Source organism: Strix aluco, chromosome 4 (assembly GCF_031877795.1).
Source record: "Strix aluco isolate bStrAlu1 chromosome 4, bStrAlu1.hap1, whole genome shotgun sequence".
NCBI classification, from domain to species: Eukaryota; Metazoa; Chordata; class Aves; order Strigiformes; family Strigidae; genus Strix; species Strix aluco.
In genome coordinates, this window is record NC_133934.1 from 94,953,463 (window position 1) to 94,979,159 (window position 25,697).

A 25,697-nucleotide genomic window follows, 5' to 3' on the forward strand; every position below is an offset into this window, starting at 1 on the left:
AACCAGTCCTTGCTGAAGGTAGGAGCGAGCTCTTTTTTCTCCAGCGTGCAGACCACCCACAACCCTGCAGAAGGATCCTGGCAAAATTACCATTAGCAACAATGAACTTTATTGTCAAACTGCTGGTGAATGGTGAAGCAAACATTGCTGTAGCTGATCATTAAACAACAGGTCTGTACCAACTACTTTTTCTAATCTAGAGCCTTCACTTTCTTCAATACTTCAAAGTATTTCTTCAGTACTTTGGATATTTATCATACACACACACCCTTTCCCGTCTCATTCTGTAGTTAATCAAGGCTAACAAACTGCCCCTATATTGCTCCCTGAGGCTGAGTAAACAGATCTTTCAGGGTCATACAGTGTAAAATGAGTCAGTAGGTCTGGGCTGCCATAGTCATGTATGTGCTGGGCAGGCAAGTTCTGGCACTGAGGTCTCCTGTTGGAAAACGACGTGCTTCGATCTGTATAAATCCAGGAAGCTCTATATCAAGTCTTCTATAGGACTTGAAACTCACTGACGGGAAGACTATCGGTTTCCTCAGATCTATTTTAGAGTGTTTTCCACATGTCAGTGCAGTATTTTAACAGCAAAGCACAGTTGAGTGCTTTACATTTTTTTCCATTCAAAGTGACCCCAAATACTTTATATGCCATAGAATTTGCATTGGGATGGCCCGGAAGAGCCAGCTGCAGGCTCCAGGACCACAGGACGCTACTCAGGGTTAGAGGGAAGGGCAGGAGTAGCCAGCCCTGAGTGCAGACTGTGCTATTTCAGCTGGCTGACCTGACAGACGCTGCTGGTACCTCCAGGTCAGTCCCTCAAGAAGCCACGAACAGCTGATTAAGAAACCTGCCCAAAGAGCAACCCCTGTCACATGCTCTGCAACACCCATCGCGTATCATCCCGTCACACGGCGGATTACATATACCCAGCTTTTTCAAAGCAGCCTCTTAAGATGCTAGGACTTTGCCCTCCAGTGTAGGACATCATTAAATATTTAGTTCCTTTAGTGGATTAGGGATGAAATGAGATGAAAACAAACCACATCAAAATAAAGAATGATGAAACATTTCCAGATAAAAGTGAAAGATGACAAGTGTTCAAAAGTATTCTGACATGATGGCATTTTTAAAATTAACTGTAGAAAGGTGGCAGTGTTTAAAAACAGTTAATAGTCTAGACTGGAACAAAAAAATATCAGAAATTAAATACCAAAGTGCAGATTCCACTATGAAGAACAATGTGCCAGCTCCACTGCATCTAAAAAAACCTCAAGGGCCAGAATCAGAAAGAAAACAGCAAGGAATTGTCACTGCATTAAAAAACAGACAAAGCACAACAGCCCCAAGAAAGCAGGGCACCCCTTCTTTAGCAGCCACTATTTCCCCTCATCAAAACCAGAACACTGGGCTGTGTGTTACTGGACTGTGTGCCTGAACTGAGCTGGTACCCCTGTTTGGGGGGTTTTTTGGTATTAATGAGTCCTGATCAGATGTTACAAGTAAAACTGTTTCCAAGGTGCCAATCTTACAAAATTGATTTGGGATGTGAAAGTCAAGCTGAGATCCTTATAATTAACACATCAGGCCAAGCCCTGTCCACAGGTATAGCTGTACCTTCCCCTTCAGCTGGCTACATGAGTGCAAGGGGAGATTTTGGCCTTGCAATTACAATTGAGCAAACAGCAGAGTTGCTAATGAACAGCAGGAATACGCTACCTTGCTTTAGCGAGACATTCCCACAAAACACACGACCCTTATTTTAAGCACTTGGTAAACAAATGCAGTTCTGTGCATACAAAATAGACTGGCTGAGATAGAAGGTATTATCTCAGCAACTTCTGAAGATCCTCAAGTCACTGGCTACGGCAACTGATGCAGCACAGCCGAGGCCCAGCACAGCCTTCACAGGTTCAGCACTCCCTTACACATCCTTTGCACACTCAAAACTGACACAGAATTGTGTACGCCAGCATGTTGAGGCTCTAATTAGAAAAGCTCTTGTACCTACTGAACAAGTTTATCAAACTTTTGCCTAAGTTACTGACAGAAATGATACTCACACCAAAACAGCTCTTAGAAATAATACTAATTGTAACCCCTTGAGAGCACTCCAAGGAGAGCACGCGTGGCTCATTTTTCAGTGCTTTCCTTTAGAGCGTCATTTTGGCGCACAGATCACACGGTGACTACATTTCTAAACACTTGGTTCTCTGGTCTGAGTACCCACATACTGCATTTAATGGAAGTCAAACCACTACTTTAGTAAACAGGCGAAGTTGGAAGAGCTGTTCAAAGAGGAAACTGACATTATCACAACTTCAAGCCCTGACAAGGCTGCCAGACTCAACTTCTGAAGAGACAAATTTGAGAAGATAACCATAAAAAAAGTCTGTTTCTTGATTTTGTGATGACACATTCAGGCATTTTCCAATGTTCTGCGAAGACTGGAAGTTACTTAACTTTTTCGGCTTTGCATTACTATTAAGAGTTGGGCAATGTGAACTTCTCTTATAACCAAGCATGGATTGCAGTATGTATCCCTTTGTGAATGCCTTTTGTGGCAACACCACGTAGCAATGATATTGTTTGCACTGTGGCACTACAAACTAGTATTAAGAATTCTTGTATCTAGTATTAAGTAGGTAAGGCTCAAAGGCTCATTTTTCATGCATTTTGCCTCTACCAGCACAAAATATTGAGGAAAAAAAGGAGATGGGCAATATGGGACATGACAATAAAGAAAAGATGTAAATATATTAAAAAACTTAGCAATTTGGAAAGGTTACTTAAACCAAAACTCCTCCTCCCAGTTCACAGACACAAGAAAAACAGGATTTTTAATTTTTTTTTTTTTTTATACTCCAACATAGAAAGCACATCTTGTTTCTCTTCTTCAGAGAAGATAAACAGGTTGTTTCTAGAGTGAAGAGCTCAGTCCAGCATAAACCAGATTAAGGGTGGGCAGAACTGAAGGTCACGCAGCAGTCAGCTCGCAAGACAGTACTGCCTATTCTGAAGTATGAGTAAGTTCATTGAAGCTTCTGCTCTAGTTACCTATAGGAGCAAAGTGCAACTGTATGGAATTTTTCATTTATCAACTATGTTATTGGAATGGTAACAAGCTATTTTCAAATTTTTCAAGTTCTCAGTCCCTAAATATCAGATGATAAAGGAAATGCTCTTTTAAACAAGTCTGCATCAACAAACTTGAAAACATTTTGTTCCACTCCTTCTTGGCTTGATTTAAAGCAAACAAAAGAAAGCCCTTTCAAAGTTAAAGGGGAGTCACCCACTGATCACACCCTTCCAGGTTTTATATTCACACCACTCTAGGCCATGTGACAAAACAGGAAAAAAAAAAAAAAATCTTGGGAGTTACATAGCCCAGAAATTTATTGAATATTTGCTCAAATACATTCTGTATAGAACTGTTCAGCTTGCTTGGATTTGGTGCTCCCAGGAAAGATCATTAACAGGTGCTCTGAGCTGTAATCACCAATTAAGAATTGTTATATATGAAAATGTTAAGCATGGGGCTGCAACCTCCTTCTGGACAGATCTGTGTCTTGAATTTGACTAGGCCCCTTCCTTTCAAAGGATTCAATTTGTGTAAGTTGCTGCATTACACATTATTTAGAAGAGCCTGTTATATTTTGGTCTTTTTAGAACAGTAAAACACTTCAAGTATTTGCATTTGAAGTTTTCAATACTGGAAACATTTAGTCCAGAGTGTTTGCAATGGGGTCTCTAATTTTTCATATGGTCTCTCTTCTAAATATCCCAGAACATTTAGTCTTCAGTTTTGGCTTCCATTTCCTCAGCATCATCATCCCCATCCACTTCAGCATTTTCCCTCTCCAGTCTTTCCAACTGCCTTGCAAGCTCGGTCTCATCTGTGTCAGTAACCACCTTAGGCTGAAAAACAGAAACAAACCAGAACACACGGTAAACTTGTCATAAAGGAACACCATATATATTTGTAGACTCTGATTCTACATAAAGACATAAGATACATCCTGAAGTCGCACAATAAAAAACAGGAAAATTAGAATTTTTGGTCATTTGTTCATTTAAGGAACACAGAAGTTCTGGGATTTTTTTAGTTTTTAATACCCTTTTGCTAAAATTTCTCCTAGCACTACTGATCTTGCTCTTTCAAGGAAAATAAGAAATCACATTTTAGAATGTACTAAGTTCTTACCTCCATCTGCACATTAAAGACTCCTCTCTTCTCCTCAATTTTTTCTTTAATTACAGCCATGGCTTGATTCAGAACAGACAGTCCTTCAGTTCTCTCCAGTGTTGTAGTAGTCATCACATAACGAGGAGGGGCTATGAGATTAATCTATCACATTGTAGGGATTGGGGACGGGGGGGAGGGAAATAAAAAAGCAAATTCACTAACAAAGAAAGAAAAACATTGAAAGCAAAGTGGACAACACTGTTCTGACTACCATTCAGAGAAGAAACATTTTCACATTAGAAAAACCATTTCCTGAAGCATAAACAACTTGGACTGAAATAGCAGACAAGAAGGCGCACAGCCTGTCTGATTTCTAGTATCAGCCTCAGTTATTTCTACAATTAAAAGTGTTACAACCAGTACTTTTTTTTTTTTAAGGTGACTGAGGAAGTAAACTTTTCCTTTTGCTACAAGAAACCATTATAAGAAATAATTTCAAAAGAAGGAAGTACTTTCAAGTTTTTTGAAAACACTTACTCAGTAATACACTCAATATCCTAAAATTGTTGGGGAAGAAAAACCAGGCCTGGGTACAGCAGCCATTCTACCAACACTCAAACACACGTGGAGCAAACATTCCTTTTCTTACGCAATCTTATACATGAAGATAAAATTTATTGCTCCCTACCTAAGGCTGAGTAAAGGAACAGCAGGTATGCAGTGTGCCAATATTAGACTTCAATAAATTGAACAGAATAAATACAGCTTCTGGAACTTGGGAAGCCAGAGCACAGTTGGCACACAGCTGAAAGGAACTGTGCTACAGACCTGTCAGAGAGGAATCAGAAGGGAAGTACATGGCTTCCCAGCCTCAGCTGCATGATTGTGACAATTGCAGCTGTGTGCTACTGACACCCAAAGGGCATCAGAAAACTTTGCTTTTGATTTCACTATTACAACAGACGCTTACTTTAATGGGCATGTTCTCCGTGGAACAGTTCAAGCCTGCTCTCAAAGCTTCTTTTACTGCGTCTATGCCTTCATAACCATAGCAGGCCACCTCAATATCTAGGACAGAGGAATATAAATAACAAAACTTTAAAGTTACCAAAAGCTGTAGAATCTTTAAAGCTTTTAACTTAAGCTTTAATAAAGCTTTTTAGCATCCAATGTTTATCCACAATGAGAGCCTCAGTAGCTCCCAAAGCTGAGGAAGGTATTTGACTTTCTTGACTTGCAAGTTGAGGTAAAATTCTTCATAAATTCTTCAGACATACAACATTTTATACTGTGCTTTGAAAAGCCAAGATATGAATTATACACCCACACTGACTCATCTCTCACCCAATAAATTCAACAGGAATAATTCTGTATTTCACATGGAGAAATTAAGATATAAAAGCAATAAATACCAGAGAAAATTAAAGATCTATTAGGAAAAATGAAACTTGATAAAGAACACATCCACAAATTCATGGAATTCTGTCAGCAATTACAACAGAGGCATGGAGGCATCACTTGAGGAGCACTGGAATTGCTTTTAAGGTAAGTTATAATATAACATTCAGTTAAAATGACAGTTAGCTATAACTTTTTTGTAGATGCTTGGAAATTAAGGCACAGACTAATGCTGGTCGTATCTGTCTTTAGACTAATCAGGGTATTACAAAGATTCCTTTACCTACATAGCAATGGTGCAAGACTAAGCTACACAGAGAAGTTAGTCTCACTTCCAGGTGACTAACAACAACCTGCTAATTCTCAGCTATCAGAAACAAATTTAAAGAAGAGCATCCCAGTCAGCTTCAGGATGAGACCACAAGTCAGTGAAAAGTTTCTACGCTTGCTTTGAAGACAAAATTAAAACCAACTTAGACCATCAGAACAAGACAGGCAAGACAAAGGAAGTAAGAGAACATGCTCATCAAGTAACTTTAGTTTCAAAACTAATGAAGTGCTATTCATGTTAGCAATTTCATTCTTCATTGCAATCAAATCCTACTTAACATTTTTGAAGTTATGTTAACTCATGGTGATCTAAAGTAATAGGTAAAGGAATTTTTCATTACTTTACTTTTTGCACTCTTCTTGACTTCACTGTCATGTGGATATGACTTGTATTTTCTTCTCTCCACAGTAATCAACAAGTGCTAATGCTCTTCAATATATCCTTGCAGAGCAGAGGCAATTTCTCAATCTAGTTAAAAACATGACTCTGCCACACTGTCTGTTTAATGGCAAGCGTGCTTTTAGGCTATTCGGTTAGCTGTACAACCAGATTTACAGTTTTAAGTAGGCCTTCTTCAGTAGTGCAGTCATGTGCCTCTTCTGCCCGCACTGAATTAGTAAGAGACAAACTAGCTCATATGCTTTATGAATACATGAGAGATGTGCTACGCTTGAGCTAATATATCCTGCCAAATGGTTTGCAACCAACCAGTTAGAAATACACCCAGAGCTAAGTCAGAACTATTTTCACATGTTCATGAGCAAGAGGCTAAGACAGGTGCTGTAGCCATGCTGACAGAGATCAATCATCCTGTTAGGGAATCAATAAATTTAACACTTCGAATAATGAAAAATAATATTGTGGATGCAGTAATAACTATAAAATATTTCAATTCATTGTGTGCCAATTAAATATGATAGACTGTATTGTGTATCAGGACAACTACTTTGTGACCCAAGGAATCTGCAGTTTGGGGTAAAAGATAAAAGCCAGACCACCTTGCACTTCGGGATAGAACCCACAGAGACATTTTGCAAGCAATCCTTGATTAAGGCAACTTAATTCTGAACAGTTCCACTCAACTATCAGCACTACAAACCACTAGTTTTAACTGAATTTATAGTTTGGAACAAGATACACTAACTTGACTTAAGTGTCAAGAAATGTTCAATGAACATCTGGAAAGAACTCACCAGCTCGGATCTTGACTGCTTGCGGCGTCAGACGTCTGTTAATATTGTCAATCAATACACGCCTCTCTTCCTCTGTCAGATCCAGGCTATCCAGGATTGCAGGGTCTCTGAGCCAAGCAAAGCAACATTACAGAAGTTACACTGAAGTGGAATATAACACAACATTAACTGCTGGTGCTATTTCATATTCTTATGCATAATTCTAGAGATCTACTAGGCAAAGAAAACAGGGAAATTTCTCAAGAGTCCACTGAAACACCAAAAGAAAATAAACACGTCTATTTCCAAAGTATTTTCTATTGGAAGCATTTCACAACAAAGCAGATAAATAGTTTACTCAATCTGTTCCTGAAAGGAAAGATTTGAATGATTTTTTTTTCTTTTTTTAAGCAAAGGAATGACTTCTGTCCAGCTCCATTTGTATGTGATACACAGAATGAGACCAATACCCAGTTGCTTGGTATTTATGTTCCCTCCAATGTGAAGATAAACCCATATCGCATGAAAGAGAATCCATAATGAATCTGAGGTTTTTGAGTTATTTTAGCATTTCACTCAAAATGCAAGATTTTTGTCATTCTACAAAGTAACCTATACTCACTCCACGTTATTCTGTACTCCTTTTCAACAGTAACCGGATCACATATAGATATTATCTGCCGGCTACACTCTTGGCTAAAGAAAGCATAAAGGTTTTTTAAATCACAAACTAACAGTTTAAAATCCAGGGATCACAGAGGCAAACTCTGCTGTTTATCAATATAAATTAGCAGCTCTTATTTGAAGAAGTGGTGTCAATTCTCTATTGCTATACTAATTTTATCCAAAATATATCTCAAATGGAGAATAAAACCAAAACACTACTCAAAAACTGTTCCTGTTCTTCAGAGACAAGAGTTGCAATTCTGTGAAACACAATACCAGATCACCTACAATATTACTAGCAGGCAAACATGAACTAAAATGGCCAGAAAACCAGAGGCAATATTGGAGATTGGTCTCTGCTGCTAATAAAACATCATCTTTCATGATTTTATATACTGAGTATAGGCAGTAGAAGGGCCAAACATAAGCAAACAGAATCCAGAAACATGGCAGGTTTTACACATCAGAACATGAACCTGTATGGCACAAGTGATTTATTTGACATGCAAATTCTGTTTCTTCATTTACAATCCATCCTGTTAAATCTCCGAGTTACTTTCATGAGCATTTGGTAGACATTCAACAAACAGGTCCTCGGTGATTAATTTTTACTGGGGCAGATATACTTTAAAATTCTGCCACAGGTATCATGCTGCGTGAAACACCAAAACACTAATCCTCAGTAGTACCAAAGGAATAACAAGTCAAATTCTTAGAGGGCAAGCTAAGCCTCCTGCAAGCGCTTCAGCAAGCACAGTAAGATAGCAATATCCACATTTTTCTGCTCAACAGCTACAGCTTTATGTAGGAGCACAATGGGAACAAATAAAACTTGCAGTCCATTGTCAGAAATCTTAAGGCATTACTGATGGACACGGGTCCAAACTGAATAGCAGATGAACAACAAATGGCATGTGTGTTCAGGAATTTTTCTGAGTTTAAGAGAAGCTTAAACAGCCAGTGTAACTACAGTTTTTTGTTCTTCTATTATACAGGTGTTTAACTAAGTATTTACAGTTACAGAATGATCTGAAATTCCTTCTGCAGCAATGAACCCAGATTTGCCCTTTACTAGTAAGTCCGCTACCATTAGAAAATAATTATTATTCTCTGAAACAGAACACATTCAGTCTAAACAAAGATACAAGTTGCCTCTTCCCCCAAACCAGAGATGGTTTTAAACTAATCAAAAGGCTATAAAGTGCCCCGCCTCGTAAAGTCAACACAATTTTTAAAATTTTATTACTGCCATCTAGCGTTCAACTCAAGTTCATCACTCATAGGTTTATGTGCTATAAAAGTGTAAAATTGGAAGTGTTTATTGAGACATGTTTTTGGATTGAGAGTTTTACAATAGAATTTTTAGGAGACCAACTAGGTTAATTCTGAAAGAAATTAAAATATCAGACTCCATAAGAAATTAAGAGTAATCTCAGTGCATATTCCCTTAGCACCACAACTTCCATCTCTTTCTGTTCATAATGTCATTTCTAAGTTCATGATCCCATTCCCATTCTTTAAGCTTGAAAGTGTAGAGAAGTAACAAGCCAGCTTGTTGCATTTAAGAAAGAAAAACTCTGTCAGTGCAGTGGAAGAGTGACAGCTGGGAGCAGAAATATTTTCAGACACAGAACTAGGTATTTTTGATAAGTCTGCTTGGGACTAAGAACTGGCAAATTCTGACAGACAAACCAAGATCAGTGCTTCTTCTGTTTGAAATGTCACAGGATCATCTGTAGCTAGAGAAAACTCCCCAGTGTTTGTAATCCTGTTTCTTTTACACTTAAACTGTATTATTCACCAATGCCTCAGTATTTCTCCACATCAAACTCAATTACTGCTTTTAAAAACCTGATGTACACAGATTGGCAGACTCAAAGATGGATAAAAACAAGTCAACTCTGAACCTTCTTTCTCAAGAGCATTGGGAACTTGAAGAGAGCAGTAAGACAGAAAACCTACAATAGGCAAGACTGATGTCAAAATTTACTAGGTTTACTTGACCAGTACATTCTACATATTGACTCTGTGGGGGGCAGGGAACCAAAATCAAAAGAATGTTATGATGGATTTACTGCAGGAAATATTTCTTTGCAATTTGAAATAAGCCCCCAGAAGTAGAAAAGATGTCCTTACGAGACTGCATGCTTGAACGCATCATAAGCGCCATATCCTGGTCTTTTGTACTTGTCGTCAAATACCCAGGCAGTTCTCTGGAACAGACTCTCAAGCTGCTCATCCTTAGTGTACTCCAAGACTTCAGCAACATGGCGAAGGATGCTGTAAACCTGGAACACAAAAGGAGTTGTTAAGAAAACCCCAAAACAAATACCAAAACCAGACAAAAATTTAGAATCAAGAGTAATATTTAATGGTGAGCCTTCTACTCAGACACCTAAGACCACACAGTAGTAAGGATGGGAGCCAATGCCTTAAACTACCTGCTTGCCTTTTCAATAAAAGTTGTCCACAGTGTGCTAAACCAACACATACTTTTGGATCTCTGATCATTTAAATATACCCCTTTACATCACAAATCTTCAACTGACTTCTTCCCTGATCTATTCATTAATTATGAAGCTGCTTACCAGAGCACTCATGGACAGATGAACTGGTTACATATATTTGCATGGGTAAATGAGAAATAGACTATGCCTAATAAATGAGAACAATACTTCATTTTCATATTATCTTATGTCTGTGTGTTTTGGTTGCTCAGGAAAGAAGCTGGAAATACACAGTCCCTGAATACACCAAAGCAACTTACAGTCTTTGATTTTGTGAATTTGTCTTCACATTTGATTGCCTCCTCTGGAGAAACTCTTCTTTTTGACAAGTCAATATAACCTATTAGGGAAAACCATTTTGAAAGCGTCAGGCATTGTGCAAACTAAGTCTAACTGCTTCAAGAGAAACGCATAAAGAACACACGCTCTGGCTCAGGATTTGCCCCTTGCCAACACTATCCCTAGATGTTGCTCCAGAAAGTAACAAAACCAAACTTTAATGAATGTGATCAAATTATGATCCAAATCAGGATATTATTCTTTCAATTGTAAATACTTACAATAGCAAATCTTTTGTACAGCATTCTTTAAAATTACTGCCTTAATGTTTTCTCTGCAAACTTGGAAGGAGTTTTCATAATATTTCAGCAATCAGTGATCCGTTTTTATGTTGCTGTACGCAGTTTTGGCAAAAATCATACCAGCATGCAAAGAAGCAAGTTTGATGCATATTTTTGTAGCTTTCAACTCACGATTCAAGGCTGGCACTCTATCAGTTTAGCTCTGGTTTCCTAAAAAAAGTAGGCCTGGCCTCAAATTCTGACTCTTAAGTTCTTGGATACCCCTTTTGAGAGAACTGCCTGTGAAAAAACTTCTTTTGAACCATTTCTTAGCAAATTTGAGAAGGCCTCCACCTACTTCTCATGAACTATAGGTTCTCCAGAAGATTCAATAAAGACCACTACATGAATTTCAGATGTGTGTCTGTTAATATGAGAACAAAATTAATTCATAAGAGGAAGTATTCTTTCATTAGAGATGTTGGGAAACTTATTTCACTTCAGATCTATCTGAAATAAGTTTCTTCTTGTCTTTCTTTCCTCTCTGTTTTTTATTATCCTGTCATTCATTACTTAATCTCAGAGCTAACTGCAATTTCAGAAGTATTCTAGAGAAGCATATTACTTGAGGAACATCATACTAACAGTTACGTTTCTAGGAGATGTGCTCAGTGCTTATTTTTATTACTTCTTTATACCTAGATACAGATTTTAAAGATCACATGGAACAGTATTATCTAAATCTAGCATGTTCTAAATAGAAAATATATTAAAAAACCCCTTTAAAGATTCAAATGTTCAGAAGTCAGGAAAAAGACAGAAGTTGCCTGTACCATCTCAACTTGTAACCTACAGAATTCATGTGGTACAATAATTACATACATGTCATCTATTTTATAGCCAAGGTTCAAGACTTGTTAAGGAACAGGACGGACTTTGAGCATTAAGTGTACAACATTTAGATTTTTATCTCTACATCAGATGATTCTCCTCTTCAGTTAAGACTCAGAAAATCTACACAGATATCAAAAGAAAATTCCACTTCACTATGCTTTGTTGACCAAACACTGAGCTGGTGAGGAGCCACTGAAGCAGATCTTTACTGATGTGATTGACCTGCATCAACCCAATTCCCAAAGAACACTGAGGAACTGGAAGAATGACCATAAGTATCAGGTGGCACAATGATGGTCTATTTTGCTTAAGCGCTTTAAAAAAAGAACCCCTGGCAAAACCAATGAATACCTAAGCCACCTAGTTTATCTGCATTTCTCTCTATGAATTCAATCTTGACACAGCATACAATATCCCCAAATACCTTTCTCTTTGTCAACTCTTATGACCACGACGCATTCATTCCTCCCGATGCGGATCAGTTTGTTTATGGAACGAATACGTCTTCTGGACAGCTCACTGAGAAGGATCATGCCTTCAATGTTGTTGTACTCCAGCAGGCTGACATAGGCTCCCATTTCAGCAATTGACCGAACATTGACCATCACTACATCTTCCACTTCTGGAAATTTATGCTGGTAGAATCTACAGCTTAGTCCCGGCATTCTTGAATTTGAGCAGAAAGAAACAAAGATTTTATTTCACGGTACACTGTGAAATATTTCACTTCTACAAACATGGTAAAAAATCAGCAAGGACTGGTGAGGAGAGAGGGGAACACTGGCACAAAAAAATTGCAAATTAGGATCAGACTTCTGCAATTCATACTTTTAAAAGACATTAAACAATAAATTAACTAATATTTTAGTATTACCACAACCATTTGCTAAGATGCTAATTTTCTGCATTAAAGTAGAAAAAGCTTGCCACCCAGACTTTATTATCCACTCTGTTGTACTGCCTAGACATAGCACACTGTAGCGAGGAGACTTCAAGTGGTGAAAAGGTGGCACTGCACACCTTGCATTCATCTGAATTCATGAGGCCGTGTAAAATTTTAAATCTGATTTTAACAGGAGGACGTGGGAGAGAAGCAGCCTGCATTGCTCACAAAGGTATCTGTGATATAAGATAGCCTGTGAGAGGCTGAGAAAACAAGAGGTAGAGTGAAGCTTCTGTAGTACTGAGGAGGAGCAGACTCTACACTCCAGAAGATCACTTTCTAAACTTGGCACAAGATATTTGGAATAATCCTGTAAGACCTGCTCCAGAGGACAGCTGTCAGCAAAGAAAACAAAGGCAAGAATCAGAACAGAGGACAGAACTAGCCTGACATGAATGAAGCACTAAAGGAAAAAAGCACTCCCCAACATACTGCTAGTCAGGAGGAAAAAAAAACCCCTGAAAAACAAAACAGCATCCTTTCATTATATATTAAAAAAAAAACCAACTTCATAATCATGTAGTAATAAGAAGGAATGCTTAAACTGCTTCATTTTCCCGATGATGAACCCACACACTCATCACTGCTAACCGGGTTTGTTCAATTCCTTTTGTCTATGCCTAGAAGTTTCACACAGAAAGATTCCTACAGAAATAGGAGCCTAAAATGACAAGTCAAATGTATCACTCCTTCAGGAGGTTTGTTGTACTCAAGATTTTGGTTTTACTCTCGATCTTTACAGCAGTGCTAATGCTGTCTAGCTATATCAGAATTTAAAAACTGAGTAAAATGGCAAAGCCAAATGCTACATAAACATGGCCATACCATTCAGAACTCTGTGTCCACCCTTATCTCCGTTTTTCACTTTCAGAAAGGGGAAATACAGACTAGTAAAGGATTACAAAAGCACTCCTCTAAAGGTTTCCTGTAATTTCATATAATTTGAAGCTGAACAAAGATCTTCAAGATTAGAAACTTTACAGTTCCACTTAATGTAGTTCAGATCAATCCTACATGTCTACTTAAGAAATAAAGACATATTGCCAAGCAACAAACCCCAACCACAGCAAGCAAGAATAGACAAACACCGCTTTGCACGCAGAGCATCGTACTCCTCTCTCCGTAGGCACAAGCTTTTTATTTTGGCCTTCCGTGGAAGACTCGCAGGAGCAACACAGTGTCCATAGCGCCAATGCTGGAAATAATCTTTCCAAGACGCTAGAAACGTCTCAGCAAAGGTTTAAGTCCCCACGGCTGCACAAGTCTGCGGAAGCTGGCGAAAATGGAGTCCCTTCTGACCAGCGACTCCTCCGGCCGTTGGAGCGCCGCCGACACGGGCGATGCCCAACAACGGCTACGGCACCAGAGAAGGGAGGCGGGATGCAGGGCGACCGGCAGCCGCTGCCGGGCTGGGAAAAGCCCACCTCTAGCACAGTGAGGGCGAGAGGCCGGCCGGCTCCCCGGGGAGCACGGCCCCGAGGGCTGGAGAGCTCGCAGCTGCAGCGCCGGTCCCTCCCGCCCCGCCCGGGCCGGGCCCAAGCGCCCGGGCCCAGCCCCCCGCCGCGTCGGCTCCCCTCTCGACACCGCGATCCCACAGCGCTGTCCCAGCCGGGAGGAGCCGCGGCGGGGGGCAGGCGGGGGCGCAGCCGCTACCTGGCAACGGCCGAGGGGTCCCGCTCTACGCCGACAGCCCGGAGTCTCGCGCTGGTCCCGCTCCTACCTCAGCGTGCGCCGCCGCCGCCCCACCGCGCAGGCGCCTGCCCGCCCCGCTCCCGCTCCTCCGCACGCGAGAGGCCGGCACGGCGCCCCACAACCATAGAGTCTCAGCGTCGAGGCCAGAGAGCCGCCCCTTGCTAGAGCGCCCCCGAGAGCGGGCGCGGAGAGCAGCGCAGGCGGACAGACTCGGAGACCTCCGGGTGGCACAAACAGCGCCGGGAGCCAATCACGGCGCTTCCTTCCCGTCCCGGGGACACGTGACCACAAGCAACTCGCGGAGGGGGGGGAGGGGCTGCGCCGCCATCCGGGTGCTCCCTCCGCCGGGTGCCGCCTCGCGCGGGGGCGGGGACCGCGGGGCGGTGTCACGTGACGGCGGTGACCGCGGCGACAGCCAGAGCGGGCCCCGCCGCCACCATGTCGGGCAAGGACCGCATCGAGATCTTCCCCTCGCGGATGTGAGTGTCCGCCGGGCCGCGCCGCTCGTGAGGGCGGGCTGAGGGGGCGCGGCGGGCCGGCCGCCGCCCCGACCCCGCCGCGCCCCCTGAGGGGCGAGCGGCTCCCGGGCCGCCCCGCGCGCGGCCCCGGCGGGGTGAGCGGTCTGGGTGCGGCGGCCGGGCCCGGGGGTGCCCCGAGACCAGCCGCGGGGGCGGGTTAGCACCGAGGTGGGGGCGGCGGGGGCTCGGGCCCTGCCCGCGGCGGCGCCGAGGCGGGAGCTCGCGGGGCTCCTCTTCCCATCTGGGCTCCGGCGCTGGAAGTCGTTTTGTTGGTGTGTGTCTGCTGCTGCTGCCCCGGCGCGGTGCGCCGCCGGGCAGGGTCTGCCTCTGGGTTTGGTGTGAAACACGTAGATAAACAGTTGGAGGCCGCAGTTACATCTTCTCTTCAATTTCTCGTTTCAGGCTCAAAATAAGCTCTGTCAGCCATCAGAGGGCCATTGCAGGGTCCAGTACCAAGACGCAAGCAGTTTCCAGTGGGGGAGGCTATTTAAAATCATGCAATTATGCAAACCTTTATTTTAAAAAGAAAAATTTGTAGAATATATGTATAAGAAAAAATGCATAAATCGGACTATAGCTTCCCTTAAGTTTTTAATAGTACTGCTGTACAAGAGGTTGTCCATAAAGTGTTAAAAAAGGAGGAAGTAAAATGCATACAGTGCAGTGGACAGTTAAGTAATTTTCCAGATCCTGACAGCAAACTATTCGTCATGAAATCAGATGTCTCCTGACAAGGCTTAGAAAGCTGCCAACATTGGAATGAACACAAACAGTTGAGCTGCTAATAAAATTGCTGCTTTAATAATGCTCTTCAGTGTCTCTTCAGAACCCTCCAGGACAGAAAGAGTTTGCCTTAAGGCGAAAGACTGTTTCAAATCTTCTTGCATAAAATTGGGTTGATGCCTGCAGGTAGTCTTTATAAAAAGGCGCCTTGCTGGTCAGAAAACCTCAAATGTAAACCAGTTATTCCCCCATGTTTGAGGTCAGGTCATATGAAATAACAGTTTATATGGAAAGATTAATACATTACCTGGTAGAGGTCCTGTTTTGAAACTTAGTTCAGAAATAAATTATTGCATATATTTAGTCATCTGGTCTCACCCGTGCTCTTCGATAGTGCTCTTTTCATTCAGTTTACATGTCCAAGGAGGAGGCACTTCAGTCACTTTTAAGAGGTATCTGGTTTTGTGGGCTTAAATGTCATTGTGGCAAGAAAGTGGTGATGTACAAAGGCTTAGTATTTACAAGCCCTATTTAAAATGAGGTAACAGACCGATGTAGCTGATGTTTTGATAGGAATGTAAATTAGGATGATAAAGATGGTCTGCCTCTGCAACAATTATTTTTGTTAACTGACAGAACAGAATTTTACAGGATTTGTTTGGTTTGGTTTTTTATCTTTAGGAAGTGGCTTGCTGGTATGAGCCTTTCCTGTGCTGAATATCATTAATTACAGAAGCTGCTCAGTCTCCTTGACAGTAAACAAGACTTTGTTTAATGCACTCTCAGAGCCTGTGAAATCTTGCTTGGACTAGAAGGTCAGCCAGTCTTTGGCAGGTGGTGAACAGCGTGAACAAGTTAGTTCAAGGTGGTGACAGAGACCTGCTGTTGTGAAAGTAAAGCTACCTTTTTACTCTTTGACTTTGCGGGGTTTTTTTATCATAAACATTCAGAAAGTATTTGCGCTTTTCAGTTTTAAGTATTTGGTCGATATTAATGGAGCTATTCTCATCACGTGTCAGTAGATGTGGAAAGTAATGGAGTCCACTGTGTAGGTAGAATCTTAATTATACTTCCTTCTTCCAAGGTCAGAGGGGAAGTGTATTAGGCTTCTGTTCACATGGAGTTGACTTGAGTATTGTCCTTTGTGTGTAGTGGCTGCATGTACAAAGTGGTAGCTTAAGTCAGCACAGCTTGTGGGTTTTGTAGTATAGCTCCTGCTATTCTAGTTAACTTAAATAAAAAAGATTCTTCAAATATACTTCACAGCAGAGAGAGAAGCAAAGTTTGGATCCTTCTTCAGTTCCTAATGCCGTACAAGAAACCTGTATGTGTGCTACTGGAAGTAAAGAGTATATAATGCTACAGCTAGCTTACTAATATCCCTTTTAAACTGATTGTCTTAAATAGCCTGTACATCTCCTGTGCAGCATATGAAGATACGGAATCACTGTACTTTCTGACTTTCTTTAAACCAGAATGTACAACTGCTGTATCTTACTGCTCTGTAAAATCAGAACACAGCATCAACAGTTATGATCACATGAGGAATTTGCTGTGTTGTCTGATTTTGAGAAGATGACATAGCAGTAAAAGAGCTTAAAAGCAATACCAGTGTCACACTAGCAGTGGGCTTTTGAGCTAGGTTAATTTCTGGTACTTTTAAGTCATCAAGAAGAATGAAAACTCTTTTATTTCCTATTATGAAAGCACTGAAAAATGACTTGTCAATTTTCCATGATCTTTGACTTTGCAGATAATAACCTTGTAATCCTCAGTGATGATGGAGATAAATATAATAAATTCCCTTGATTTTAAATGGAATATAAAATTCTACCCTGAAGTGGCCATCCTGTTTTACTGCACTGACGTTTCTTGATTGCTTCACGATTTCAGTCATGTCCACGTCAGAAAACCTTGCATTAAGTTTTTTCCTAATCCTTTCAGATGATGCAGGACATTTTTATTTATTCCTCTCTCTTTATCAGGGCTCAGACCATCATGAAGGCTCGTTTGAAAGGAGCCCAAACAGGTCGTAATCTCTTAAAGAAAAAATCTGATGCTTTGACACTCCGATTTAGGCAGATCCTTAAGAAAATTATTGAGGTAGGTAAATTAGAATTTTCCTTTGTTTGACTCACTTTATTTGAAATCTGTCTGTTCTGTCAGTTGTGCATTCCTGTTCTGCTAACTTCATTAAGTAGGCTGGAATGTAGGACAACTTTGTGGATAACCTGTTTTTGTATATGAGGCTACTGAGGACAGATGAGCAGAATTATGTTTTTCTGACTGCAGTGATACAGAAATTTTGTAAGAGTTAATATTCTTCACCTCTTTCCAACCAGTCCTAGGCTCTGCTTTCTTTTGTGTCTGAAGTTCCCCATCATCTCTACTACATTACAGGGAAATTGCTCTGATGCTGCCAGATACTTTAGGAGTGGATTTAACATGTTCTGTAGCCCCATTTTTGTTGCTTTATCTGGCTTGAGAGAATACTGCAGATCTATGATGTTTCCATTATGATGTTTACCACTCCTAGGTACACTGGAAAGCAGTTTTGTCCAGATGGCACTTCTTCCTTTATGAAGAAACACTGAGTCCTGCTTCTTCCTTTGCAATATGAAATGACAAATGGAAGATACTCCATAGAGCCTAATAGGGCTTGTTCTGTTCTACCATACTAGATGGTTTTTAGTTGTACTGTTTTGGCTGCGACGGCTGCAGTCCATGGTTAGCAGTAGGGCTTTGTTGCCATGCTGTAGACAAGCTATTGGCACTCTGGATCTTGTTTCCTATAGACTGTCTAATACACAAAGGCTCTTGCTTCTCAGTAGCATGTTTTTTACCTACAAGGGCTTCAAATGTGTAAACATTGGGAAAAAAATGGGAGTAGGAGAGTGCAGCTTCACAAAGCCGCATATGTTGAAAAACAACTTCATCTGTCTCAGTATTCAGTACAATATGAAGTAAGAGTGTTTTCCTACTGAGCCATTTTATGGTTGTGATTTAACCCCCATGTAGGAGAAGTTTGTGATTATTAAGACAGACAGTGTTTTTGCCGTTTCTGTGAGTTCTACACTGGGTCAGTCAAACAGCTGAAATGTTTCTTTTTTTTGCCAGTCACCTGGGAACTACGATTTGCAGTTTAAGAGTAAGCTACACATACAGGACTTTCTCACTCTCTTAAATCTCATTCTTTTCTTTATGCTGTTATTTATCCTGGAAAAGTAGTAATGATGTGCCTTGTATTTGCTGCCTCTTTTTGGTTTTTAAACAGACTAAAATGCTGATGGGTGAGGTGATGAGAGAAGCTGCCTTTTCACTTGCTGAGGCAAAGTTTACAGCAGGAGATTTCAGGTAAGGAGGGCTGATCTTGTCGGATGTCCTACCCATGAGAAAGAGTGATCGATAAATTGTTGATGTCTCTTTTGGAAAAAAAGTAAAATTCTTAAATGCACTTTAAAAAGAAAAAAAAAAAAAGGACAAAGTAGGATAGGATGAACTGAATTCCATTAGGTAAAGGTGGGAGACATCACTGCAGGAGCGAGATAATATGCGTGATGAAAATGTATACTCCATTGGAAGCTAAACAAAGCAGAAAGACTAACAGAATTTACTTTATGTACAAATCCTTGATTTGAGAAGATGTTGCTTTTTGGAGCTTGGAATCTAAAATGCAGGGAAACAAGAATTTATAGCAGAGTATGGGACTATTTATTTTGATCTTTCTTGTGAATTTGAGGGCTGTATATAATGTGTGTTATTTTCTCCCAGTAAGTCATACAGTAATTTTACTAAGTGATCAGACACAGTAGTAACCATCTGTGTGCTGCTGGAGAAAAGCCTTTTTGCTCTTTCATTCGGATATGGTGCTCTTTCCTGTCCTAACCAGTGGCAGTGTTTAGCTATAAACAGTAGTCAAATTCCACCCTCTGAGCAAACTGTACTTCAGTAGAAGAGTTGGCTCTAGTGACCTGTTCCTGGAAGACCTTAAGACACTTTAGAATTCTTCAGGATGAATTGTACAAGCTTAAGTTTGTTAATTTGATAGAGTTACTGGGTAAAAAAACTCATAAACGTTCTGAAAGAACAAACACGTACAAACTCAATTGAACAAAATGGTCTGCATTAAAGCCTTGAAATTCCTTTACTTTTACTGAGAAAAAAGTATCACAGGTTGATTAGACTCAATGTTATTTAAATATTTGAAAGTAATTTGCCAGATGACTGACTAGTCTTTAGCTTCGCTTTGCGTACTCCGTCTAAGACATTTCTAAAGGTACATTTCACAGACTCTGTGTCTCTTACATTTCCAAACATTGGTGGAAACCTGTTTCTTTCAAAGCTGCTGCATTACCTTCGAAGACTGTGCAATGAATTGCATAGAGAACTGACCTGAAGACAATTTCCAAATCTTTACAGCTATTTGATAACTACTTCATCTTGTATATAATGACTTAATGAACCACTTCAGCTTTCCTGATTAAGATGTACATTTTCTTCCTTACAGTACCACTGTGATCCAAAATGTGAACAAAGCTCAAGTCAAGATCAGAGCTAAAAAAGACAATGTAGCAGGTGACTGTCTTCCAGACTACAAGTATTTAAATTCTTAAGGGAATTGTGGGAGGAGACTCTGAAATATGCAGGAATGTATCCTTCTTTATTTCTCTTACTCATGTAACAGTAGGAACACTTGTAATTTGCTGGTTTTTTTCACATACAGCATATAATTTTTATATTTAGTTATTTACCTCTCATAAAATTAAATGAGTGCATAAAGTGCAGTCTAATTTCTAGATCTCTGGACAAAGCATAACTTCCATAGGGCTTTACTGAAAAATAGATCAGGAAATTAAGTATCACAAATTAAATGTTTCAGGAAATTAACTATCAGTAATTGCCTATGAAGAAAACAAGAAAGATAAATCAGGATTGAATGCTTAAAATATTCCTTAGGCACAGGGAATATCAACAGAAACATAATAGAACATATAGAAACATAGTAAAACTAAACACTGACTAAACTAAAGTATTTGCCTGAATTTTTCATGTGTCTAGAGCTCTGTGATCTCAATCAGTTTGAAGTTCCACATTAACATGTCAGAACCAGCATGACCTAATTGTTCCAAGCTATATAGGAAGATTTTGGAAACAAAGCTTCTGAGCTTACGTAATTTATTAGAAGTAAATGGGGTAAAAGTGAGTTGTACTTAATAAATCTATAACCCTTTATGTCTCTTACATACGTTCTTGTTCACTTTCATCAGGTGTAACATTGCCAGTTTTTGAGCATTACCAGGAAGGAGGGGACAGTAAGTACAAAACAAGTATTTTTTATCTTGCATGTACTTACGGTTATTCTATGCTAACACTAAAACATTTGTCACGTCTTGCTGATAAGTCAGTTTACATCATAGGTATAGGTGTACTCGACTTCCTCTATGATACTCTGTCCTGTTCCTGTGACATGGAGGGATTATTGGGGACTATAGTGGATTTTAATTTCCTGAATCAGTGAGTTTTTCAGATGAGGAGAAGGCTTGTCTTGAATTACCATGTTTTGAGACTGGTAGGTCTTACCGTGGACATGCACACAATCATCTGTAGTAATATCAACCACTATAAAGACAATTTGTTAATGGGGAAAGGCTTTAGCTTGTCACTTGCTGAGCTGTCTGTATCCCTGTAGTTGGTAAAGTACTAATTTTTATCTAGTCAGATAACACCATAATAGCAATAGCAACAAGTTGTTTTTTTTTTTTTTTTCCCAGGCTATGAGCTCACTGGGTTGGCCAGAGGTGGGGAACAGCTGGCTAAGCTGAAGAGGAACTACGCCAAAGCTGTGGAGCTACTTGTGGAATTGGCCTCCTTACAGGTTGGTGGGAGGCAAAAAAGAAGGGATCATTGGTTTGAATTGTTCTGAAATGAAAGTAATGTAGTCCCAGTGATTGCAGCTTAATACTTTGAGCTGTACTATACTGCTTTGTACAGCACTGGGACTAAAGTTGCAAACCTATTCCAACCATGAAACATTATATTACTGCTTCAGAGAAATCCTTATTCCTCAATGCTAAGACGAAACTTTCTTTGGGGAGCTGCTATTTGTAACTGCTGTTGTGCAGTGTTGTGTGCTGCTTTTTGGTAGAAAAAATTGTGCTCCTATAAAGAATATAGTCTGTAAAGCTGCATTACAGACTTGGCTTTAGCTTTCAAGTGCTATTTGGGTTTTTTTTGTATAGAGTTGATGGAAATGCTGAATTTGCCTTGTTATGTATTAATTATTTAATCCCATTCCATCAGACATCCTTTATTACTTTGGATGAAGCCATTAAAATAACAAACAGACGTGTGAACGCAATTGAACACGGTGAGTATTTTTCCATTTGGGATGCATAATATTCTTCTGTCTCCATGAAAGATGAGGAGCAGGGTCATGGAAGCCACTCTTCTTTTGACTGATTTCTTGTTAGTGGAATTTCTAACCAGTTCAAGAACTCTTCAGAAAGCATTACAGTAAAGCATACTGCAAGTAAGAACAAAAATTAAAAGCCCAGTGGAACGGGCTGAAGTACACAGTGATAAATGAAAATGCAAGCACAAGAAAGTAGCCAGGAAGTTGTATTGAGAACCTATAGAACAGAGATTTCACAAACACATTCTGGAGTCTCTGCTAGTGACTTTGACTTACTTGGTCAAAGAAAAGAAACAAAAGACAGGATGTTTCTATGTGTTACCTAGCATAGTAGTTTTTAAAACTGTAAGAGTGGTGTCCGGTGAAGAGCCAGTGACTTTTTGTTGTTTTTGGATGGGATCAGAGTGTAGGCATCCAGAGAGGAATCTTGGTAACTTAATCAGGCTTGTGGTACAGGAAACCTAACAGTCCCAATGTCAATACTCTGGTATTTTTCTTTCATCTGAATTCCTTATCCTTCATGTTTTTGTTTGTAAATTTGTTTCTTGCCATTTTTTAAGTACTACCTATGAACAATATTGCTGTAATTCCTTTTGCTACAGTATTCAGGGTGCTTTGATTATTTCTGGTTCCTCTCTGAGTTGCTGATAGCTTGGATTTAATCTTCTTTGGATGTATGCAATAACTTATTTCAGTACATGATTCTAAACCATCCTTTTCAGTACTGTTTTTCATAGACCTGTTCCTTTGAACGTGCAGGCCTTATCTGCAGCTTATCACTCTGCAAATTTGATTGTAGAAAACGTTTCCTCTGCAGCCTTCCAAATTAACTTTGGTAGTGCTGATAACAGCTTTCTCCTTTCAAAAAGTGATTGACACACAGCTTGACCAGTTGGGTGTTAAATCTTTGTTTAATGTCTTTACTCTTCCCTTGTGATGGTGTTATATTTGAATATTTATTTTTGTGATGGCTTTTTCAAACAAAGGGCGTAATTCTGTGAGTAAAAAGGCTATACTGAACAGAAGTTTCTGAAAGAATGTAATGGAAGAACATGGTTTTAATTCGAATCTTGCAGAATTTTTGCAGGATTTTTTTTTTAACCACTTCCACAGGGAAAAAATGAGCTTACAAACAATCAGGGATCAGTGCTTACTGATTCTATTGCATCTTTCAAAAGAAAGTGCTATGGGAGATTCTGTGATGTTCAGAGTCCTAATTTAGAAAACAAGTTTGTGTACTCGTGCATAATGAAATAATGGGATCTTCCATGAAAGAGATGGAAATTTCCCCTAGCCAAAAGAATGACTAGACTGACTTCAAACAACCATCTGTTCACTGCATTAAATAACCTGGCTCATATAACTGCAATCCAACAACTTCCTGATTTGTATTTTTTAGTGATTATTCCCAGGATCGAGCGTACTCTTTCTTATATCATCACAGAACTGGATGAACGAGAACGAGAGGAATTCTACAGGTAAATATCTAAAACAATACTAGACTGGTCTGTTCTTCTGAAATAGACCATTCCTCAGAAGGGACTTACGAGAACTATTCACCACATCTGGCTGTGAACACTTGAACATGACCTGATTCTTACTGCACACTGAGTTTCCAGAGCTGGGCATTTGGAAGATCTGCAATTACTTGTCTGAAAGTTACAAATGAATCCCTACCATGAGGTTGTACATAGCTGTCATTATCATTCTTCCAGAGGGAATGATGTGACACAGTACACAGAGGTATTCTGCTTTAAGGACACCTGTGACAGAGGTCAGTGTTCTGGGCTACCTGAAGCAAAAATGTCAAACCTGAAATGAATTAAAGGAGAATTAAACTTCATTAAAGACAAGGAGAATATTATAATGCAGTGTTTAAGAACAAGAATATAATTTGTAGTTCAGATGAAGAAAGGAGTTAATCTGCAGAGATGAAGTTTTTCAGATGGTCACAGCTAGCAACAAAAGCCTTTTGCCATTCGTTACAGGATTTTCATTTCCTGGGGAACTTCTCCAGGCAGCTTTATCATATCTAAGTTGTATGGCATCTTTGCTGCTAGCCTCTTTTATGAAAACATATTTGTTTGACAGATAAACCACATTTCTCTTCACAGGTTAAAAAAGATACAGGAAAAGAAAAAAGTATTGAAAGAAAAATCTGAGAAAGAACGGGAGCTGCGGAGGGCTGCTGGCGGGGAACATGAACCAGCCAATCTCTTAGCAGAAGAGAAGGATGAAGACCTTCTCTTTGAGTAACCCAGCACAGCTGTTGGACATGGAGCAGGTGACCCAGAATACAGAATGTCCAATCGCAATATAATTCAGGACATGTTGCCTCCATGATACTTATGTGGCTTCTCAGTTGGTGTAAAAGTCTCGAGTTGAATGGATTGTGGATTTCTCCTGGGAGATTAGAAATCTGGGAACTTGACTTGCAGCATAGGAGAAAAAGGAGAGATGAGTCAGGTGCTTTACTATCAGGAAAGCCTTTTATTGCCTGTTCAGCCTGTTTCTTCACTTGGTAGGAATGACTGTTCCATAGCTGTGGTTTTTGCAGGATGGCTCTGGATTTGCCTAATCAGATGCCTCTTTAATTGCTCCTCTTCCTAGTGCAAGCAGAGGAAAATGTTATTGAGGGAGGGAGATGCATGTAGTGTTCTTTACTGCTGAACTATTAATGTTCAAGTTGCTTAAAGCAGGTATTGGCACAGCTGAAGTCAAATGTCAGTAAAAGCAATTCTAGTTTTCTAACCTGTTGATGAAATCCACTGTCTTCTGTGATTTATTTTGTTGCACGATTATTGTTACCATTGGCCTAAACATCTATGGTTTTAATTAGAGGTTCTGCCAACTTGTGTACTGTCTGTGCTAGAAATAAGTAAAAATTTTAAATGTTAGATGTCTGGTGTCTGGCTCAAGTTGCTAGAAGATGGTGGTCATAAAAGCTTGCCATGCTGACTGCAAAATAAAACCTTCACTTCATCTCCTACCCCCAACTTAGAATCCGCACTGGGCACAGTAACCAAGGAGCGGCTCCCTCCTGCCACAGATACATCAAAACTCTTCTCAACTATCCTGTCACATGTTGCTCCCAATCTTCATTGCAACCAGGCAGCTGGCAGGCAAAGCAGGGTTGAAGGCAGGGTAGTCTGTGGTTGTCCATGTCCTCAGCTGACGAGGGGAGTCCATGAGAGGGGCTGATGAGCAGGAGAAGCTGGCTGTTACTGAACGCTGCTCAGTTTGAAGGGCTGTTTTCCTAAAGGCGCTGGTTTGCAATCGTGCCATCGCAGTAATACTAGTACACTGTCTCTAGTACCGTGAGTCTCTTCAAGGTAAACCTCTTGTTTTAAACGTGATCCAGCACTTAAATGCAAGTACAGGCTAAGTGCAAGGGAAAAAATTCAATGAACATCTTTAAAAAGTCATTTTATAAATGTATGAAACACAAGGCCATTTCTTGTCTCTTTTGAAGCTGAAGGCAGCACAGCTGAATAATAAGTCCATACTCTGTTGTAAGATACAGGTCCAGCTTGAAGGAGAGAAACTGTAGGTCCGAGAACACATTGTTACCTCTCCCGCCGGATGTGCGGTGTCAGAAGGAACAGAGAACCTCCTCTAGGGCACTGATGGGTCACAGCATCTTTCACACATTCAGCAAAATGGCAGAAAGAAGACTCCCAAGATCCACTACA

The 25,697-nt window shown here is 40.2% G+C and overlaps 3 protein-coding genes across 4 annotated transcripts in view; 1 reads left to right on the forward strand and 2 right to left on the reverse strand.

Annotated features, from left to right (window-relative positions):
* Positions 1-3,374: 3,374 nt before the first annotated feature.
* On the reverse strand, positions 3,375-14,455 carry EIF2S1 (eukaryotic translation initiation factor 2 subunit alpha). The gene is made up of 8 exons (XM_074824431.1): positions 14,314-14,455; positions 12,142-12,383; positions 10,524-10,603; positions 9,893-10,044; positions 7,112-7,218; positions 5,160-5,257; positions 4,208-4,351; positions 3,375-3,921 (listed from the first exon to the last, which is right to left on the reverse strand). The coding sequence occupies exons 2-8, from the start codon at positions 12,380-12,382 to the stop codon at positions 3,796-3,798; spliced, it is 948 nt and encodes a 315-aa protein (XP_074680532.1). The 5' UTR covers position 12,383; positions 14,314-14,455; the 3' UTR covers positions 3,375-3,795.
* A 226-nt stretch (positions 14,456-14,681) lies between these two features.
* Positions 14,682-24,902, forward strand: ATP6V1D (ATPase H+ transporting V1 subunit D). 2 transcript variants are annotated; one of them, XM_074824440.1, is made up of 10 exons: positions 14,736-14,831; positions 15,273-16,917; positions 17,579-17,696; positions 18,868-18,947; positions 20,101-20,168; positions 20,861-20,905; positions 21,365-21,468; positions 21,894-21,960; positions 23,405-23,483; positions 24,120-24,902. In XM_074824440.1, the coding sequence occupies exons 3-10, from the start codon at positions 17,592-17,594 to the stop codon at positions 24,259-24,261; spliced, it is 690 nt and encodes a 229-aa protein (XP_074680541.1). In that variant the 5' UTR covers positions 14,736-14,831; positions 15,273-16,917; positions 17,579-17,591; the 3' UTR covers positions 24,262-24,902. The 2 variants fall into 2 exon arrangements, with proteins under 2 accessions (XP_074680540.1, XP_074680541.1); XM_074824439.1 differs by lacking the exon at positions 15,273-16,917 and having other exon boundaries at positions 14,682-14,831.
* A 189-nt stretch (positions 24,903-25,091) lies between these two features.
* PALS1 (protein associated with LIN7 1, MAGUK p55 family member) overlaps positions 25,092-25,697 on the reverse strand; it is a 62,181-nt gene continuing 61,575 nt past the window's right edge. Inside the window, exon 16 of the transcript XR_012623277.1 lies at positions 25,092-25,692. The gene's annotated coding sequence lies outside the window, so the exon portion shown is untranslated. The remainder of the gene's footprint in view (positions 25,693-25,697) is intronic.

Coding starts and splice junctions, on each gene's coding strand:
- EIF2S1 (XM_074824431.1), bottom strand. CDS start 12,382: ATGCCGGGACTAAGCTGTAGATTCTACCAGCATAAATTTCCAGAAGTG. Junction 7,219..9,892: donor GCGTTCAAGCATGCAGTCTC/GTAAGGACATCT, acceptor TGCTTGGCTCAG/AGACCCTGCAATCCTGGATA. Junction 3,922..4,207: donor TCTTTAATGTGCAGATGGAG/GTAAGAACTTAG, acceptor TCTGTTTTTCAG/CCTAAGGTGGTTACTGACAC.
- ATP6V1D (XM_074824439.1), top strand. CDS start 14,791: ATGTCGGGCAAGGACCGCATCGAGATCTTCCCCTCGCGGAT. Junction 17,697..18,867: donor TCCTTAAGAAAATTATTGAG/GTAGGTAAATTA, acceptor GTTTTTAAACAG/ACTAAAATGCTGATGGGTGA. Junction 20,906..21,364: donor TTACCAGGAAGGAGGGGACA/GTAAGTACAAAA, acceptor TTTTTTTCCCAG/GCTATGAGCTCACTGGGTTG.